The 18,830-nt window shown below is 41.7% G+C and overlaps 5 protein-coding genes across 5 annotated transcripts; 3 read left to right on the forward strand and 2 right to left on the reverse strand.

Annotated features, from left to right (window-relative positions):
• Nucleotides 1–860: 860 nt before the first annotated feature.
• Nucleotides 861–1,283, forward strand: RB195_001329 (uncharacterized protein; the record flags this gene model as incomplete). The annotated part of the gene is made up of 1 exon (XM_064198064.1): nt 861–1,283. One exon carries the CDS (start codon nt 861–863, stop codon nt 1,281–1,283), a length of 423 nt encoding a protein of 140 aa, XP_064053945.1.
• Nucleotides 1,284–2,434: 1,151 nt separating this feature from the next.
• RB195_001330 (uncharacterized protein) lies at nt 2,435–2,677 on the forward strand (the record flags this gene model as incomplete). The annotated part of the gene is made up of 1 exon (XM_064198065.1): nt 2,435–2,677. One exon carries the CDS (start codon nt 2,435–2,437, stop codon nt 2,675–2,677), a length of 243 nt encoding a protein of 80 aa, XP_064053946.1.
• Nucleotides 2,678–10,067: 7,390 nt separating this feature from the next.
• RB195_001331 (uncharacterized protein) lies at nt 10,068–10,382 on the forward strand (the record flags this gene model as incomplete). The annotated part of the gene is made up of 1 exon (XM_064198066.1): nt 10,068–10,382. One exon carries the CDS (start codon nt 10,068–10,070, stop codon nt 10,380–10,382), a length of 315 nt encoding a protein of 104 aa, XP_064053947.1.
• Nucleotides 10,383–12,688: 2,306 nt separating this feature from the next.
• Nucleotides 12,689–15,174, reverse strand: RB195_001332 (uncharacterized protein; the record flags this gene model as incomplete). Its single annotated transcript, XM_064198067.1, has 5 exons — nt 12,689–12,732; nt 12,794–12,935; nt 13,765–13,971; nt 14,889–15,011; nt 15,085–15,174. The coding sequence occupies 5 exons, from the start codon at nt 15,172–15,174 to the stop codon at nt 12,689–12,691; spliced, it is 606 nt and encodes a 201-aa protein (XP_064053948.1).
• A 277-nt stretch (nt 15,175–15,451) lies between these two features.
• RB195_001333 (uncharacterized protein) lies at nt 15,452–15,664 on the reverse strand (the record flags this gene model as incomplete). Its single annotated transcript, XM_064198068.1, has 1 exon — nt 15,452–15,664. The coding sequence occupies one exon, from the start codon at nt 15,662–15,664 to the stop codon at nt 15,452–15,454; it is 213 nt and encodes a 70-aa protein (XP_064053949.1).
• Between the last annotated feature and the right edge of the window lie 3,166 nt (nt 15,665–18,830).

The following is an 18,830-nucleotide window of genomic DNA, read 5'->3' on the forward strand; positions in this document are numbered from 1 at the left end:
ACAGATTTACTGGGAACATTGAGAAACAGCTTTTGAATTCACTGAATTACTGACACTTCGAAAATGGTAGGGAAAACGTAATTGTCAAGCTCGCTTGCTAAACTTGGGAATAAATTAAGAACAGGGCGATAAGATGCGACGTTAAGGCAAAACTCAGATAAACACAAATAATGCGTTGCTCCTCTCTAATAAATGGAAACAAGAAAAAATAACCGCAAAATGAAAAACTAGCAAAGGGAAGCGTTGGAAACGAAAGGACGTTTTCCAACTATTAAAATATCACTAACAACACACTAACTTTGAGAGGTGATTTCGGAAGAAATGGATTTTGATTCAAAAAGTAGCAAGGTTTCTCCGCACTGAAAAGGATAATGCCACAGTGTTTTCAAAGTGAGAGACGAAGAAGATCATGGAAGTGGTTTCAAGTTGATCGCATGGAAACGTGAGATAGAGGGGGCGGTCAAGAGTTCGAGAGGTGAACGGCGACGTGGAACGGATTACGTCCACGGAGAACAAGGATCAGAGATTCAATATTCTGGGATCCGATGAGGCACGGATCAGAAGAAGATGCAGGAAGAGAGAAAGAAAAGATAAATTCCACGACTTAAATTTGCTTATTTCTTCTTCTGAGGTCAAAAGAGAGTTTGCAAGAAAATAAAAATATAACATGACATCGCTGGCAAGATATCCTTTTTGGGATAGACTTCCCTAAAATAGTTCGTTCTAAACAATCAAGCAGTAGGTCCCATTGTTCCTAGGTGAAACATTTCGGGAAAGATTGAAATGGGATGGGTATTAGAAGTAGAACACAGAACTTTCCAGAACAATTTTGCTAAAAGTGAGTTTCATGCGAAGATTCAATGGAAGGAACCAAAGTGTTATTAACGCTTTCGAAAACCTGTAAGGTACGCCTTAAAACTCCACTGCAACTAAACAGCAACAAGAATTTAAAAGCGACTTCCTGCGCGGACCAGGAAGGACACATCCCATCGTGGACTTGCAACACAAAAGAAATACGACGGCTAGCCAGCCCCGACAAGGGCGGGCATCCATTCCGGCTGCCGAAGCCAAGATGCCTTAGTCCAAATGGGCGGAGCCACTCGTGTTGCGCTTCGGCTACTGTCGTCGTATTACGCTATTGTGTTGGTCAATCGCCGCGAGGTGTTGGGGCGGGACGATCGTTGACGCCTCGGCGACCATCGTCGGTAGCCGATGATGTAGCAACTCAACTACAGGAGACGAAACGAGTTCGAGCTGAACGCCTGAAAGCCCTACGTAGATGATGGCCGCAACCACCGCCATGGCCCGAACTAGTTGCACATGTAACAAGCGCAGAGGCCAGCAACCAGCACTGCACCCCAAAGCTGCTGGCGGCTAGTTGAAACGGGTTTGCCGAAGAGCGGGTCAGTAGCAGAAGCGCTGGAAGCGGTGGTTGCTGCAGCGTAAGAAGTTGATGACTACGACTAGCCAGCAGCACTCGGCAGATAATAACCACGAAGTGTTTAGCGACGATTTGACAGAAGCCAGAAAAGGGACCTTGCAAGAACGTTGAAAGAATTCTGAAAACGAAACAAAAATAGGGGATGGTAAGCCAGATTACGACCCAAACATCAATAAATATTAGCTCAACTTTGATAAAGGTAGCGAGAAAGCAATAAGTAACTTCTTTTCTAAAATTTATTCAAGTAGTGTCGAGCGCATACTAATTAACACGTTTGTTCATATTATTGGGGTCACGGAAAAATTGTCACCATTGCGAAGTGAGATTCTTGACGAAATTCGGACTCCTCATTCAGCTTTCGGACTATCTCGTAAATAATTTCAAGATTTCGGGATTCTTAAACATAGCGCGGCAATGGACTCCAAACATCTATTGACCACCATCGTTATTCTTTGAACTACCTTAATCTTCCCGACGAGAGTGAACAGTTGGAAGTTTATGATCACAGGACAAAGCGAAGAATTGGGTGGAAATTAGTAGAGAGAATAACCTAACGAAAGTTTGGAAATCCCAGGCGCTTCCTTTTATCCTTACCATTCTACTCAGCTTTAAGGTATCCTCAACCTGATTTGAAGTTCTTGTGCTGTCTCTTTAAATCACTAATGTACGATGCCTCAGTATCTCACAACATTTACGGCGACGACTGGCCTTCCTGTACTGACTTTTTGCCGATTGTTCGTTATGGGCGATGTGGAGTAATCTGGCAGCGAGCCGGTTATGGCACCATGTGGCCTGTCCGGTCCGAGATAGCCGTTGACTCGTCGTCGTCCGCATCTGACGGTGACTTCCCGATTTTCAATCCATGCGAACGCACGTTTCCTTCTTTCTTCGAATATTCACATCGCATAACTTATCATTAAGCGACCACGTACACAAAAGCACACTAACATGAAAGCAACTAAGAAACATTCGTGTGCTAGTTGTGGAAGCAGCATGCGCACGGGGGCAGGTTGGAGAACTGGATACGAGGCGGTCGGCCGTGGCCAAGCCCCGACGTCGCGCATGTATCTCGCAAAAGCATTGCGCAACTGGGCATCCACTCGTCATCGAAGTGACCATGAGAGAGAGAAGCCATCAGACGGGAGATCTGGCTGCGCAGCAAGGGCAATTGGGAAGTTTCATGGTGGAGGAATCGTTAGGGACGGAAATGGACGAGCAAAAAAGGAAAACAACTGATAAACTGAAAAGGAAGCAGCCAGGGAACAAGGAAGGCGCCTAACAATCCACCAGTCTCCAGCAATAGTACGAATGTAATGCATTTTTCATTTTTATAGCTTTCTCAATTCAGCTTATACGTCCTTTGCTTAACTTTATAGCTTTTTTTAGCTTGACTAAGACAAAAGGGTTTTTTGTGAAGAAAATCATCTGTTAGTGCGAGTTTACACACCATTCAAACACTTTTTGAAAGTGCTTCACTGAGTCACCGATGTTTGAAGAAAAAACTACGCATACATGCAGATAAATTACCGTATTATATGCGAGTTTCAAACAACACACATTTCGCTCCCCAAATTTCCGACGCGGAACAGGTTTGGGCAACAAGCACTCAACGCTGGTTGTTAAGATCTACTCGAGCCATTAGCTAAAAATTGGAACAGTTGAAATGGGAACAGATCGCTGAAAAAAAACTCTTCACTGGTTTTTTTCTGCAAAATTCGGAGTCTTTGAAATAACACTTAGGGCACATGGGCTGTTAGAAATTCTCCTTAAACCAAATTTCCAGAGGATAGATTTCTAAATCAATGATCTGTCAGAGTAAAACTGGAAAGGGTACCCTAGAAATGCGAATAGAAAAACCTTAAGAAATGGCGAATCGCAACAAATCATATTTTTCTTTTATTTTTCATTTTCACATATTAAAACAGTCCTATTACGAACTCTGCAATTGAAAGGTCTCGATTTCTCTTCAGTTGTCAGTTTCTCAGTGATGCCCACGATTGAAGCAAAGAAACTTCAATGCACGCTTTCATTTTCGCTACTTGTTATGGTCATTTTGAACGATATAAAATAAAAAAAAATAAAACGATATAAAAGATGCTCGAACAGAGCATGAGCACTGCAGATTGTTGTCCGTAAATGTATTTACGCACATACACCGCTCTACAAACAGAGCAGGGCAGAAACTTGAAAACTCCCCCCTGCTAGCAGTTATCCGCCATCTGTTGCCATCCAGTATGATCGCATCTGATCCAATTATGTAATGTCGCGCATCGAGTTTCAATCAGACGGTTGTCCACTATCGGACTGTATAGGGAAGGGAGACGGACGGAGCGTACGGGTCTTCTGAGACGCGGTCTCTAAACTTTGAATGATTCGCAACGCGAAGTCACAAGAAGGTCACCCGGCTATTTCAATAGATCAGATCTGTCGAGGTGGTGCTGCTAAATAATAATTTAACAATGGATCTGTCATTTACTACTTCCTCTATTTATTATTTTACTTCACTCCGCATTTCTGCCTAGTTCTTCACGTTCCCGCCGATTTTATATTTATTTGTAATTTATGTTTACTCATCCTTCATTTTGTTTTCTACACCTTAGCGTTCGTGTTATGAAATACTCGTAAATTCATACCAGTATGATCGCACCTTATAACAATTAGATATACATAATAAGCTACAAACGACAATTTAATAGTAACTAAATAAAGCATATTTGTATGCATTCATATGTACTTTACCTACTAAAAACACCTACTAAAACCGAGTTTTCCACAACTGAACAACAAATATATCTGCTTTCCTTCTGAAACTAACCATTTCCCTAATTTTACATCTTCAAAAACAACGTCTCATAACTGTAGGGGGATTGTGGAAGATAATGTTCGTGAAAATTTCTAAAGTTTTTTTTTTTTCAGCAACGCAAATGTTCGTCACCTACACTGTAAGTATCCCATCAAAAACGCGAAAACTCTTCAATAAATCCAGAAAACAGATGGATGAAGAGCATCAGTCCGATTAGTTTATCAAGTGATGCAACTGCTTACGCCTGTGGGATTGACGCGAGATAAAAACACTAATAATGTGGTTGTTATTTCTTTGCTCTCTCTTTCTCGTGCTCGAGTTTATACGGCGGCAAACAGTTAAAAACCAACCTATGTCCGTAAAAAGCTGTTTAGCTAAACTGATAAGTTAACGGCTCTTAAACCATGTTTTCTATTTTAAAGAGTGCCTCACGTTTTTTTTTCCTGATACTTGCAAATTATTTAAGTTCTACAAATCCTATGTACCTACCAATACTTGACCACAAATGCTGAAATCTACTCCTTTTATTCTTTTATTTAACACTCCATTTGAAGGGAACAACGATGTGTGAAAAAATCAAGCAAAGTGTTGGAGGAATTATTCGGCCAAAGCCAATGAAAAATGATGTAGTAATTTCGGTTGAAATTCCGCTGTTTGATACTTAAGAAGGAGGACGAAGTTACGCACGTACAGCAAGATCAGTAACTCTTCGGGAGAAGACGAAAAAGGCGTAATGCATGTGATTCTGACAAACTTTTGATAAAATTTGTGGTTGGTCATGGTTCTCTTTCTAATATATTTTATAAGTATAACTAGCATATTTCACGCGAATATTTTTGATATTACCAGTGAAAAGATAAATAATTTCGTATCAGTGGTAAGAAACAAAGTGAAACAAGAAAAGGAGTTATATTTCAAGCATCTAACGTGCTACTAAAATCCGAAAACCCACTAGCAGGCTACATACAGTGATTATTCGACGCGTCAACGACGGAAACGACGCAATCGGTCGTGGCCGCATCTGCGGTGTCATCGAAGTGAGTGATGAAGTGAAGTAGGTCAGGCGAGTTGATGGCAAAAAGCGCGGCAGGGCGGATGTGAGGGGAAGATGGAGGCGAGAATTGGTTTAATGGCGGATCGAGGTATGCGGCCGAGACTTCTTAACCGCGTTCTGAATACTGCTCGCGTTGTCGAGCCAGCGACTTTATGACCGCTGTCGACACGGCCACGACAAGGTCGCAACATGCAGAGCGAACAGCTTTAGCGCCACAGTTTACGGTAAATGGGGTTGATGTGTTTACTGGCTCACTATTGCTTAGTTAGAAGAGGAACAAAAGGAGTGTAAACATCAATAGTAAACAAAAAAAGTCAATTTGATTTTTGGCTGAAATGTAACACTTCCTTCATATTTTTCCGAGGTTTCTCGCAGAAGGTATGACATTTGGAAGCTTTATCAGACATGATAGTAGGCGCATGTTTTTAACTACGGCCGACCGGGAACAGAATTCAAAGCACCCGGAGATCGAAAGTTCTCTCGTGACAAGGACAAAAATTCGAAACAATACCACCTGACAACACATAACGCATTTTTGATGCAGAAGGGTACGTCTCTTCCTGTCTAATTCCTTCTTCACAACTTAGTCGAAATCTACAGTCCTTAAAAATTTTATAATTTCAAAAGCAACATGAACTGTTTGCGTTGTGAGCCAGATTCTTTACTGTGGTGTTATAAGCTGTGGTCTATCCGCAGCCATGAAAAATTCCGATGTGAGAGGTAACTCTGCAGAGAAGAAAAAATATTATTCTACTTCGAATTCGGTCCGAGTACACACTAGCACATCTAGGATGCTATAATTCCGACCCCGATTTGTAGCACTTTGAACCACGATAATTCTGGGAAAATAGTGCGCGTCAGTGCATCTGAAAGGGATTTCAACACCTTCCCTTTTGCCTCCAACTGGAGGAAAATTAAACTAAAGACGCGACATAAGACAGAATCTAGAAGTCTTAGATGGTAGCGGTTTAAGTACAGAACTCTTTTCCGAACATGCTGCGATATATTTTTACAGACTTTTTTAATTTGAATGAGTTTGACACTACACATCAGAATTGGACATTGTAACAACACATTGAAGGGAAAAAAGTCTTCGATGCAATGGAGTCAAAACAAGTCAAAAAAGTTATCTTTCTTTGAGAAGCTTTGTAACCTTTAGCAGCACGTACTACAGCGTATGAAGATGGATAACTATAGCACAGCATCTCGTGAATTGTAATAAACTGAGGATAGACAGAATCGTTTAGCGAACATGAAATGGAATGAGGCGAACAAGCATCAACTGAAAGCTACAAGAACGATTGTTTCCATACAAATCGACACAGAACTCAACAGCACACAGCAACTGAATTGAAATTGGGCGCATTGAGCCGGATAAGAAACGTAGTGGAAATCTTTCCTGGAAAGAATATCCACAGTTGGAGAGTCGTCGTGAACCGCAACAGAATGGCTGCGTTGAGAATATTTATTAGGAGAAGGGATTTTGAGCGAAATATGTGTGTGAGTACGATAGTAAAGCATGTTACGTAACATGCAGCACTTAGGCATCGACTAAAGTTTAACCCCTGATAAAAAAGACAAATTTAAAAAGATTCGAAAAACTCGGGTAATAATTGCATTGCAATAATTATCACATAAATCATTTTAGATGAAAATGAAAACTTAAGAAGAGGAAACCCAATTTCAACTTCACAGTAATCGTGTGCACTTCGACTTCTTCAGGTAAATATTTCCAGTAAGGTACAGGATTAAAACATCGCATTAAGAAAGGGAAGAAAACTTGACGAGAATCTGTCTTCAAGGGAATTCAAAACACCAAAGTAACCACCAAAAACTACCAACCCAAAACTAACTGTCTTTCACTCGATTTTTCCAAAATATCGACCTCCAACGGAATGCAAAACCTCTTTCGGAAAAGACTTGCAACGATAAAAATTCGAAACAATTGATAATTATCGATGTTGATCAGGGGCGATGAGCGCGAGGTGCTGCTGTTTCGACACGAGAATGTTCGACATTGCGTGACGTGCGCACAGTAGTCAGGACATTCAACGACAATTACTCGGATGTCCGTTGGCGTGTGACAAGGTTAGCACAACGAATGATAAGATCTCGTAAGCGCGCGCCAAAATGACAGCTCCTTAACTGAAATGACAGCTCCTCCTCTCAATGTCAGGAACTAAAAAAAAAACAGAATGTCTCTTAGCTAGTCTGCTCCCGCTAAACACTCATAACCGAACCAGAGACAGAGTGCGAGCGAAACGTCCACAATTCATCTCTGTATTTAGACTCAGCCACAGCACCACCACCTCTCGACAAAGGCCCATTACCGTGCCGCTTCGCCGTTGTCTCTCCACCACAAACATTGTCTATCGTCAACTGAGTGACCGCCGCCGCCGTCAGCCAATGCTCCGTCCCGAGTGGATTAACCCGCGCCGATCATTACTGTATCATCACCCAGCTATTACCTCATCTATATCCTCGTTTGACCCGCCATATATCCAGTGAGTTGGTGATGATCGTAATCATCCAGCCGATATATGGAGGACACTGACCCCGATCCAGTTATGGAGAGCTGAAAACAAACTACACCAGCCGGTGATGTTTTCTGTCCGACCGGCTGCAGCTCACGCTGAAGGAGACGCTCAAGGAGTACTCCTTAGAAGCATATCTTAAACAAAGGAAGAGCGCATGGATCCGAACCTAGAAGGAGGCAACCGCATACTCTCACCGAATTCTTCTGAGCTGAGCTCGGACGTACCAATAAACTCCGCTCACGCAATCCTACAACGAATTTACGTATGCCAAGTTCAGTGCGCAGGGGTTTTCTTTTTCAAGACCGAGTACAAAGTATTCTGAAGTATCATACGAGTAACACATCTGCAAACAAATATAGCAATCTTATCGCTACGTCACTGAAGAGAAAATCTAAGTGTACGCGAATAAAATCACAGAAGACGGTAGAAAGACCATACAACTTAGAGCTACGGACGAGGAAAGGATGGTTGTCTCAGAACTACCACTGATTTCAACAAATATGCAGACAAGATTGTATAAACAAAAATAATAATCCAGGAATTTTACCTAATTTTTCCGTTCAGTTCAGAAAATTTGCAAATAATTTGTAAAGATAAAGATGTATACATCGAAATCCACAAATTCTAGAAGATTCGCAAGTACAATACCGAACAAAATAGGCAAGCAGTTGCGAACGAGATTTAGAATTTCCGAAATAGCTGTATTTTATAAGGTAAGACAAGGAAGAAAGTCCATTAATAGCATACGGTGAAAGAAGAGAAGGGAAGATTAAAAAATCTGAGAAAAATATGGTCTCTGTTTATACAGTCGCTGAGAAGAAATCAAAGAAAAAATTGTTGTGGAGGTTTCCGAGAACACATGCAATCCATTTTTCTGCATCCGTTGCCGACACCTTCAAAAATGGGCTAGCGCTAAGTGCACGAGGTACAGAGAGGCTAATTTAAAGTGAGCGCTCGAAGTTAACTCTGTGAGGGGAGGGAATGAGGACGATGACGATCACAGCACTACTCACTGCCAGTTGAGTGGTCCCAAATTTCAGTGGTGATGAAGTTGCAAATGTGAGTCGGTGGAGTATATGTGCGTAACATGAGGTGTGGACGAGTCTCATTAGATGTCCTAACCCAGTTCGGCCCCGACAGTGTGCATTACATGCTCGACTTGCTGCCGCCGAAGATGAACACATGACGACGAGGTCGTCGTCGCGTCCTCACCGCCTCACCTCACTGCTGCATCTCCACGTACACAACGAGACAAAGCCCCATTCCCTGTGCAGATGACCGCGAACCCTTCATCGAAACCTCTTGATGAGTCAGAAAAAACATCGCATTAAGGTATCCGTTAGCCTACATTTGAAGAGCTAGGAATACATGCATGGATGTGCTCGGTCCTTTAGGAAAAATCGAAGGCACTGAAAGAAATGAGGGCGGTTAGAAATTCGCAACTGCCACAGACATTCAGATTTTGCCGGAGATGAACCTAAGAGTTTTAAGGATTACCGTTCTCCTTTTGGACACCGAAAGCATCTTCCACAACTTTTATCGAAACGTTGGAAGGCTAAATAAATACGGTGCTGAGGCTGTCCGTGTACCACCACTGATCATCGAGCCAAGAAATGCTGCACAGGAAAGCAAATCTGTGCGGAAATCGCTAACGCACACAAGCTTACATAAATCCGAAAAAACTCAGCAGTTTCCAGTAGTTTAATCACCAAAGCTATCAATCTCAAGAATTCTTATGCGACTTGGAAGGTTTCCTTGCCTATGTTTCGTAGTTTCTAATAAGGGATCATATTTTTAAAAGAAAACTTGAACGGCTCTTTTTCTGCAGCAGAAGTAAGTGCTGCTTTCCTCCCTCTTCCCTAACTCCAAATCTGAAATTAGGTTTTGGTGAGCTACACATAAAGCCTTTTTTTTTAAAAAGGGAAGAAACCAGAGACAAAGTTTGAACCAACTCCATCTCTATGGATTTCATGAGCAAACGACATTGGGTGATCAGTTTAACACTCAATACTACATCAGAAGAATGTGAACGAAAATATGATTTGATCACTCTAGTACGGCGTAGTGTGAAGACCGAAAAGCAGAGGAGCCACCACTCCTAAATCCAATGCTCCCTCATTTTCTCAGTTTTTGTCAAACTTTCGCTGGCTATTTACAACTAGATAGTGATTTGAACGCCACGACAGCGATTCGCACCGAACACCGGATGTGTCTCATGAACGTGTCGTTTCGATGTGCTTATCGGAGGTCGTTGAGGATCGGTGGAACGCATGTGGCGACGACGACGTGATAGGTGGTGAACGAATGCAAATGTGTGTGATCGTGTGGTTATCCCATTCGACAGTGCATATCCGGGCCGCGCGATGGCGTCGCGAGCCAGCGACGCGAGACTCACCTCCATTGTACGAAACGGGTCAGACGACCATCAGCACGATGAACGTCAACGACGATCCGAGAACGCCGCGTAAACAGATCAGTTCAATCTGTGCAAGCAAGCAAGATCCTGAGGACTGTCCAGTAAAACGTATCCGGATGTCACGACCGTGAGAAAACCTTAAAATACGGCATGGCCAATTTGATAGGAAATCGAGAAACTCTGGTTTTTTATTCCCGGGACTGCATTCTAAGTCTGACCAACAGCTCTAATTTCTCTGATATAGCATAATCTATGCATGCAAGCAAGATTTTCCAGTAATCAGAGGATAAGTAGGGCCAGATTCTCTGAGGATGTGTCTAGATGGCAACGAAAAGGTCCCCCAAGGATCTATTTGATTGGGTAAATTAACATCCTTAACAAATCAATCAATCAATCAAATTTCAGTCGAGTAGCGGGAAATCCCACTGATGTTGCCGGTAAAAATGCTGCGTAACAGGCATATCTGACCTCCTGGTATCACTTGCTGGTCCTACAGGGAGAAGGACAGCATCCTTTGATAGGAAACGAGATCTCGTCCAGTTTATGTAAAGACCAAGATCGTTTCGTGAAAACTGCATTCGTTTGAGCTGTTCGCCAACAACGCCCCAGCATCGACTCGTCCGCGGTGATTTATTCGGACAGTGACAGCTGACCACATTGCTCGCAAAATACGAGTTTATACGAGATGTAGATCTGATGAGAGTTGAGCCTACGTTGGTACGCTGGGATTGGGTAGGCTTGGGAGTGTTGTTTTTCTTTTCAAATTGGCTCAACGCATCAACAAACGAGAATTAGAAATATGTAAAATTGAGTTCCGTCGCACTAAAAAAATTACCCTTCATAAATTTCATGACACAAAAAGTGCTTTTAGAGCTGTTGTCAGCCAACATTACAGGCCCTTTCAATGCTATTCGTGGCTGATTAGACCATGAAACGTCGATCACACGGCAATTATCCTCCGATTACCCTTCCGCCCACGCTAATTTCTCGCTCATACCAAATACCAATTCATTCCAAAAAAAGAAGAGGGAAAGCGTTCACGGGTACCATAGCGATGTGACCGCTGAGAAAGCAGCAATGTGAGTATTGTGAGTGTCTCGTCGTGAGTAGTGCAAGTTTTACGATGCAATGCTCCTGTGAGGCCTGGGCCTGGGTGAGGGCGAGCACGTTTTTAGGCGTCCGAGCGGCCTCTCGTCGGAAAAACCCGTAACTCCTGCACTCCATATGTCGATGAACAAAGAAGCATCAACACAGTACCGCGCTGTGTGAGGATAAATGATCAATGCGGATTGGGGATCCGAGCAGTCGGAAAGCCAGCGCGACTCACATCGCCGAAAAAATGTTCTCATAGATCAGAGTGATCATCGGAATCGAATTGAATTTGTTGTGGGGTTGTTGGAAATAGGTTCATGAGATACCATTTTTGTGTCTTTTTGTGTCCCTCATTAAATCGATATCAGTGTGTTTCATAAATATCTAGACACCTGAAACTGCAAGGGTCTCCCATATGGTTGTTTTCTTCAAGAGGAAATTTTGTAGTACGTAGGTGTAAGAAATAGTAATTTGTATGCATGAAACACTAGGGTTTCATGCATACAAACTCTGACAAGGCACAGTTTCAGTCGAAAATATTCCGCAGGCGTTCTCAAAAACGGTTGTTTTAGGCGTAGTTTTTTCATCGGGAGAGCTTTTTTCTTGTATAACTACTCTCTGCAATTTAAATTTTCCACACCTGTAGTGCCGATTGAATAACAGAACGTAACCGCGAACCCCTTAAACAAAGTATCGCCGTTTTAGAAACTGCACAAATCTGTACGGGATGACATTAAATTTCGAAAGGTGGTATATGTGCTGATAAGTACATTTTTCAACAAAACTTCGACCACATTTGCACAGCTGTGAATCAAAAACGAAGACCGTATGGATGCAGTGCTCCAACGTTTGTAGCAGAAATAAGGAACTACGAATTCTTTGCAGGAGCAGTGAAAAGCTACCCAGATGACAGATTCTAGAAGGATCCTAGGGATTTTCCTTTGGAAAGAAGTTGCAAAGAGATGTTTATTGGATAAAACCGTCATGCAGCTGTTCTAAACAAGTAGAATAACTGTTATCCGAGTAGGGCACAAAACGCTTGAAATAATTCCCTTTACTGGATTGACTTTGATGGAGATAATTTTAAAATATTAAAAATTATTCCAAAAAGTGTGTCAACCATGCATTTTCGGAGCACTTCAAACCGCACTAACCATGTGTCCATTAGGTCCGATGCAGCTCGGTATAATCTCAGAAAACTGCAGCAGAAAAAAAGTTAACATAAGCCCATGTTAACGTTGTATCAGGAATGGGAACTGCTGTCCGCGCGCAATAAACTATTTTTGTAAGTGCATTAACAGTTCATGAAATTAATGTGTAATTTTTTTAAGGAGTCACGCTTGAATCAAACATTAATAGGCAGGAAACGAGTTGGGAAATCGAGTAATTCTAGAGTATTTCAGAATTAGGGACCATAATAATTTATTATCAGAGATAAAAAAATACCCACTCGAATTATTTTCAGTGACGGAGCAGAACAGATTCGAATAGCAGTTTTTGAAACCTTCAGAATAAATTACCAACCAAACTGTAAGCACTCTCAGTAAGAAACGCAGGAGAAGTACATCACGAAGATGGCACTCAGAAAACTCCTGAAATTATAAACTATTGAGCCTACATTAATGAAATAGGAACGAGGTAGCGATGCAAGTGGAGTTCCTTCAACGATAGGTCCGGCTGTTGTAAACGTCAATAATGATACTTGCTACCTTACATACTTTATACAAGGTCGGCAACACTTTCATCATCCTGATTTGTTCATTCTAAGCATAAACAGTGACAGAACTTATTATCGGCTTGAGAAAATATGTAATGTCCACTGATTTACCCGCTCTACCCTTACATCCTAGTAATAAGGCGGATGTAATGGACATTCAAGCAATCCGTAGATTAATAGACAACTGAGTATGTTATGAATGGATTACTAAACGGCGGACCACGATGGTTTCAGACCTGCAAATTGCATTCGAAATCTCACTACCTTCAATAACAAAGGTTTGTTTGAACATTTTGTAGTGTCTTGTAAGGAGCTGTATCCTTAGAATCAGTGTTTTGTTCGAGGTTTTCTAGCGGCATCCAACTTGGCTCTGAGTAAAGTTGTAAGGTACTGCGAACAAAATGGACAGGTAAAGTTTTTCACCACTTGGGAATTTGCAAGACAGAATTAGTGGTTATCACCTAGAAGAACGCGAAAAAAACGACGGAATGTGATGCCATCAAAAAAGTCAGCAGAATCAGGCAAGAACCGTGCGAGAGCAACACTTGCTATTAATCCATGTACACTCAATGTATGTATTGGTTGAACGTCCATCATCTGCGTCTTGCCCTCACATTTGAACTGCAACCTCTGCAAATTTGATGTCATATTCGGGGGCGACCGGATGCATCGTCCCGAACGCACTGAAGCGCATCCGTACAAACATGCACATGCCGGCGTCGATCACGATCGAGGTCGCATCGAACTGCTGCTGTCGTCGTCGCTACTGTTGCCATTTTCGGATGGGCGAGAGGACAACGCGATGAGGAACGAGGGGTTGCGATGCGCTCGAAAAACCAGACATGAACGCGGATCTCGACGAACAATTCAACACTTTTTTCAGGGGTTTTGAACGAAACCAAATCGTAGACCTACAACAAACACTACATCTCTGGAGAACATTTCCAGATCATGTTCGCATGCACTTCATCTTGGATTGCAGGGGACACCAGTTTATGTGGTCTGCGTGAATTTCGCATTGTTGCCGTAAAGATGATGAACGATTCGGCCACCAAAATGCAAATTTTTTGGTGACAAATGCCCTGGTGGGGTCATTTCGATCACTTCAAACGTTTTAGACATTACGGCAGTGCCGGCAACGCCGCCATTTTACCGACCACTATGACAAATGAACTGCAAATGACGCCCCGCGCTGGATGAACTGCATATGTTTCTGGAATAAGATTAGTGTATGGTATACACTTTTGGAACCAGGGAAAAAATGTATGTCAAAGAAGTGATGCGGTTTCCAACTTTTTCTTGCAATATTTTTATATAATACAATTATATACAGTTGTAATACTATTATACTAGGTTGTCCTGTAAGTTCCTCTCTGTGATCGTCAATAGCTGCAATTCACAGCGGCCTGAGACTCAAGTTAAAAGAATCAACAATCTATCGGATCGATAGACGAGTAATGTTGTATCGTTCTGCTATTTTGTCGCTTAAGATATTTGTTGTTGATTAAAAAAAACAAAAAGTCAGAAAGGTCGGAAAGCAGTTCAAGGGATAACCTAATCTAATAGCCCGCACTGGATAGCACTTGGAAATGGACAGGAGCTGTTTTCGTGTACCTTACACATCCACATGAAGCGATAACAAAACACCCCTCTTGGCTTGTTGGCTCAGAGAAACCTGCTGTTACCTTGCTGAAGTGAAAGTAGTGCATATAAAGATGAAAGTGGAGTTCGTATCATAATTCCTTACCTGGGACGATGTCAAAGTTTTTTTTTTTAAAGTGAATCCCTAGTAGCTCCTGTCTAATTAGCCACAGAAATGTCTGCACACCTTGTGACCTCTTTCAGATATTAGGTAAATTTGATCCTGGATTTGCCCAAAGCATTTCGGATTTGTGGATAATTTGGTCCCATCAACTGAATCATAGGTGGGATCAAAGGGATTCGTTTGGTCCTAGAAACAACAGCATTGAGATGGCGATAGTGTTGATTACAAAAAAAGGCCGGTAACCGATTTTTTTACGAACCGTCACGATTGGTGACATGATGCTACCATGGAAGGACACATTGTCTCGATGTTGCGAGCCGCACGGCGAAAGCGCACAATTATCGTCCATTGTGCAGTCGAACTCGAAGTCGAGGTTACTTTGACGCAGTGTTTACGTGCGCAAAAACCGTATCCGAACAAAGACGTCCTCCGACCGTGACGAGATTCGACGACGCAGTTGGTTGCCCAAATAAGTGGTGTCGATTACGTTGACCGGTGATTACATGACGATCGGTTTGTGCAGAGGTTCACGGCACGCAACGGGTGACAGTATTGATGCACTGTGCAGTGCGAATTCGTACAAACTTGACACAAACATTCAATTGCATAAGGGCCCGCAGAAAACGTTATGGCGGTGGACACATATCTTCGCGAAGATTTGTGTCGTCGGCATAGAACGGTCCCGCTGCCCTACCCAGTGAGTTTGTCACAGTTGTTTGTAACAGTGTTGTCAGCATCCAATGATAATGATCTTCGCTGTCCGTCGTGAGCAGCACACCGTTGCCATTACAAGGTCGCACGTGATGCGGTGTTGGTGGCACACTATAATTTTGAAGCATTTTTGGGTTGCTACGTGATTATATTCGGCCACCAGGATGCGAACTTCGCACCAACTATAGAAAAACGAACTGATTATTTTGATGTATCATTCTATGTTTCTGAATGGATCGAAAATGTCGCTTTTATCGATATGTCGATTGTTCAATATTTACATCGCAGATTTAATGCTTAATTTTCTAATTTCTAATTACCCTATTAAATCTAAAAAAAAATTCTGGAAGCAATAAGACCGCATTGGAGTACCTATTGTGTTTTCACCATAACTTTTGAGGATTTAGGGCTTCAGCGCTACTGCAGTGGTGATGCCATCCATATTAAATGACCTCATAGAATGATTTGTAGATGTGCCTCTCGTTCAGTCAGATCTCGAAAACAGTAGATCCTCACTCTAATGCTGTATTCAAGTCAGACTAGGCTCAGTTGCATTCCGCAACGTTAACAAGTGTTATACAATGCTAATCTGTATGCAAACCTAAAGTTTCAGTTCTGTCCAAGTCTACAGCTTCCTCCTGTCTGAACTTCGATAATTATTTCTTAAAATGAAATGTCGCAGCACTATTTGCTAAATGTTCTTCTAGATTATTTGGCGAAACGACCCTCTTCTTTACAGAATCATGGACATTCTAAAACGACAAGAGGATCACTGGCTACATTGGTCTAGAAAAATCAAGAAACTATAAATCACCTGCCTCTTAAGTCAGATAAATTAAAGGGATCACTCCACGAATCTGAGGTGGTGCAGATTTCAGGTGTAGTATTCGTATACGGGATGGGAGACTACAGAGAGGGAGGTGATTCCGTTCATTTCTTCCTAATTGCCGTAAAAAACGGCCCGGAAGATGCGGCGCCGCACATGGCTGGCGCGCTCCAGTCCAACTCCCTGTACAAAATAGTGCGCCAAAACGCCTGAAGCCGTATCTTCCGGGAAGAAATGGACGGAATCACCCCCCTCTCCATAGTCTCCCATCCCGTATACGAATACTCCACCTGAAATCCGTAATACCTCAGATTCGTGGGGTGATGCCTTTAATCACTTGTAAGCTGTCGCGTCCCTCCGCCTCTTCGTTTAGAATGTTTTGTAACCTCCTAAAAGAGATAGTTGGAAAACAACGAGCATGTAGACGCAGAAATGAAATTTCTAGAAGACATAGAGATCTCATTTTTTTTTTGTTATGCTTAGACTATGCTGAGTTTTCTGCTGTAGTACCAGAACAAAGCTTGATTTTCTTCTTAAGCATAATAAAAACTCTGAATTGATACATCCAGGTAGCACATCAAATCACCAGTGATATTAGCGAAAAATTGAACACGTCTAAACTTCGTTTAAACCAAAGGACAAAAGTTCTACTTGGTCATTCTTCTTATGTCAAGAACACACAAACAGACAAAGACCTAGCTTTGAGAATAACGACGATAAAAATTGAAGTGACTTCGAGTATAGCTTAAGAGAGTTACAGCATACCTGGAAATAACCAACTATGCCGAGAAGCCTGCGAACAAAAGTAAGCTGAGGTTTTTCTGACATTTGTTTCTGACATTATTTCTTATTGAGAAGAAATAATATGTTTTTTTTTACAGTATGGTATGTATAAAGCCAGTCACGATCTTCGAGAACAACCTCCGCTACTACTATCCTGCATTCCTCCCAGGAGTAATCTAGTAGTTTGGTTGGAGATAATTCTCACAAAGCACACCGGGACCTTGATTGCGAGACCATGTGTCTAGCCTCGTGTATCCATGGAAACAAGCGAAAGTAATGCTGGAGAGGTTTCGTGCTACAGGAATTGCGACTAGGTTACATTTTAGTCATATTCTTCGCTACGGTTGAGGATTCATGCATTTATAGCATCATTTTTTATCCTCGATACAGAGTGAGAGTAGTTCTGGTCTGCAACAGGTAATCCTTTTATCCGATTATTCGAAAGAAGTAAACAATCTAAGTAACTTCTAAAAATAAGCAATTCATCTACACTTGGATGGTTATTGCAGCGAGGAAACAATCTTTCCGCGTTGTAGTTGCTTAAGTTGTAGAACAAACCCCAACCAAAATAAAATTTTGGAAGAGAACAAACGAAATTTTAGGCAAAGCAATTTTCCACTCCTACACACCTTGCCGTTTCCACTGGCTCACACTTCAATATAAGCAACTAATTATCAGTAGTACTTATCACTATCTACAATCCACACAGAGTAAGGAGAACATCTCCTTCATTGTAATATGTATTGACGCAATTGCCACCTTTCCAGAATGCTGCCGCTGATTTTATTTCATCAATAGAAAATGTAAAGAAATGTGATGAGACGAGCCTGGAGTAATTAACAATCACAACTCAAGTGCAATTCAACATGGAAATCCTGGCAACGCAGAGGGTTAAGATAAACATGAACAAGTCCGCAAATAACCACGTCAGAAGAGACCATTGCAGGATCATCTTGGCTATCTACCAGCCATCAGAATTCCTCGTCAGATGCGTAACCACGGCCTAGTCAATCTTTACGACTTTGACAACGATGGTAACATAAAATACGAAACGACTTCAAGGTGAGAAAATATCGGAATATCTGCTCGTTAAAGTTCTCATGAGGTTTTGTCATTCTTCAAAGAGATAGAAAGGAGTGAAGATTCATTTTTGATTTCTATTTTTATTTCAACATTGGCACGGTATTGCGAAGCCAAACTTTGACGGTAGAGATAAAGTCATCATCTATTCTTCCATTAAAAGGAAAATCTGATTTGTTCAGCAATTTGATGATTGATCACTCGTACTTCTGCTATTGAGATCAGAGAGCGCTTGTACAGAGTACATCGAAGGAATACAACCTGTGATCAGTAAATGACAGTCGTACAATATTTCCGCAGACATATATTTCTACTACCTGAGCAGAGTCCGTTAACAGTTATAGGTTTTCTTCTTTATTATCGTATTTATATCCTTTTCCTGAATTGAAAAAATTGAAAGGAAAATTGAAAAGTTTGGAATTAATGTAACACACTTCTTAGGAGAACTAAACCCGCAAGATCCATCTACCTGCAAACAAACATCTTAACCTACTTCACTCAACTCCCTGAATTTTAGCGAAGATAAAGCAGAACTTGTTTAGAGGTATTATTAGGAGGAACAAAAACACCAAAAGTAAAAGTGACTTCAATTAATTGCGAAGTCT

This window comes from Necator americanus, chromosome IV (genome assembly GCF_031761385.1).
Source record: "Necator americanus strain Aroian chromosome IV, whole genome shotgun sequence".
In the NCBI taxonomy this organism is placed as follows: Eukaryota; Metazoa; Nematoda; class Chromadorea; order Rhabditida; family Ancylostomatidae; genus Necator; species Necator americanus.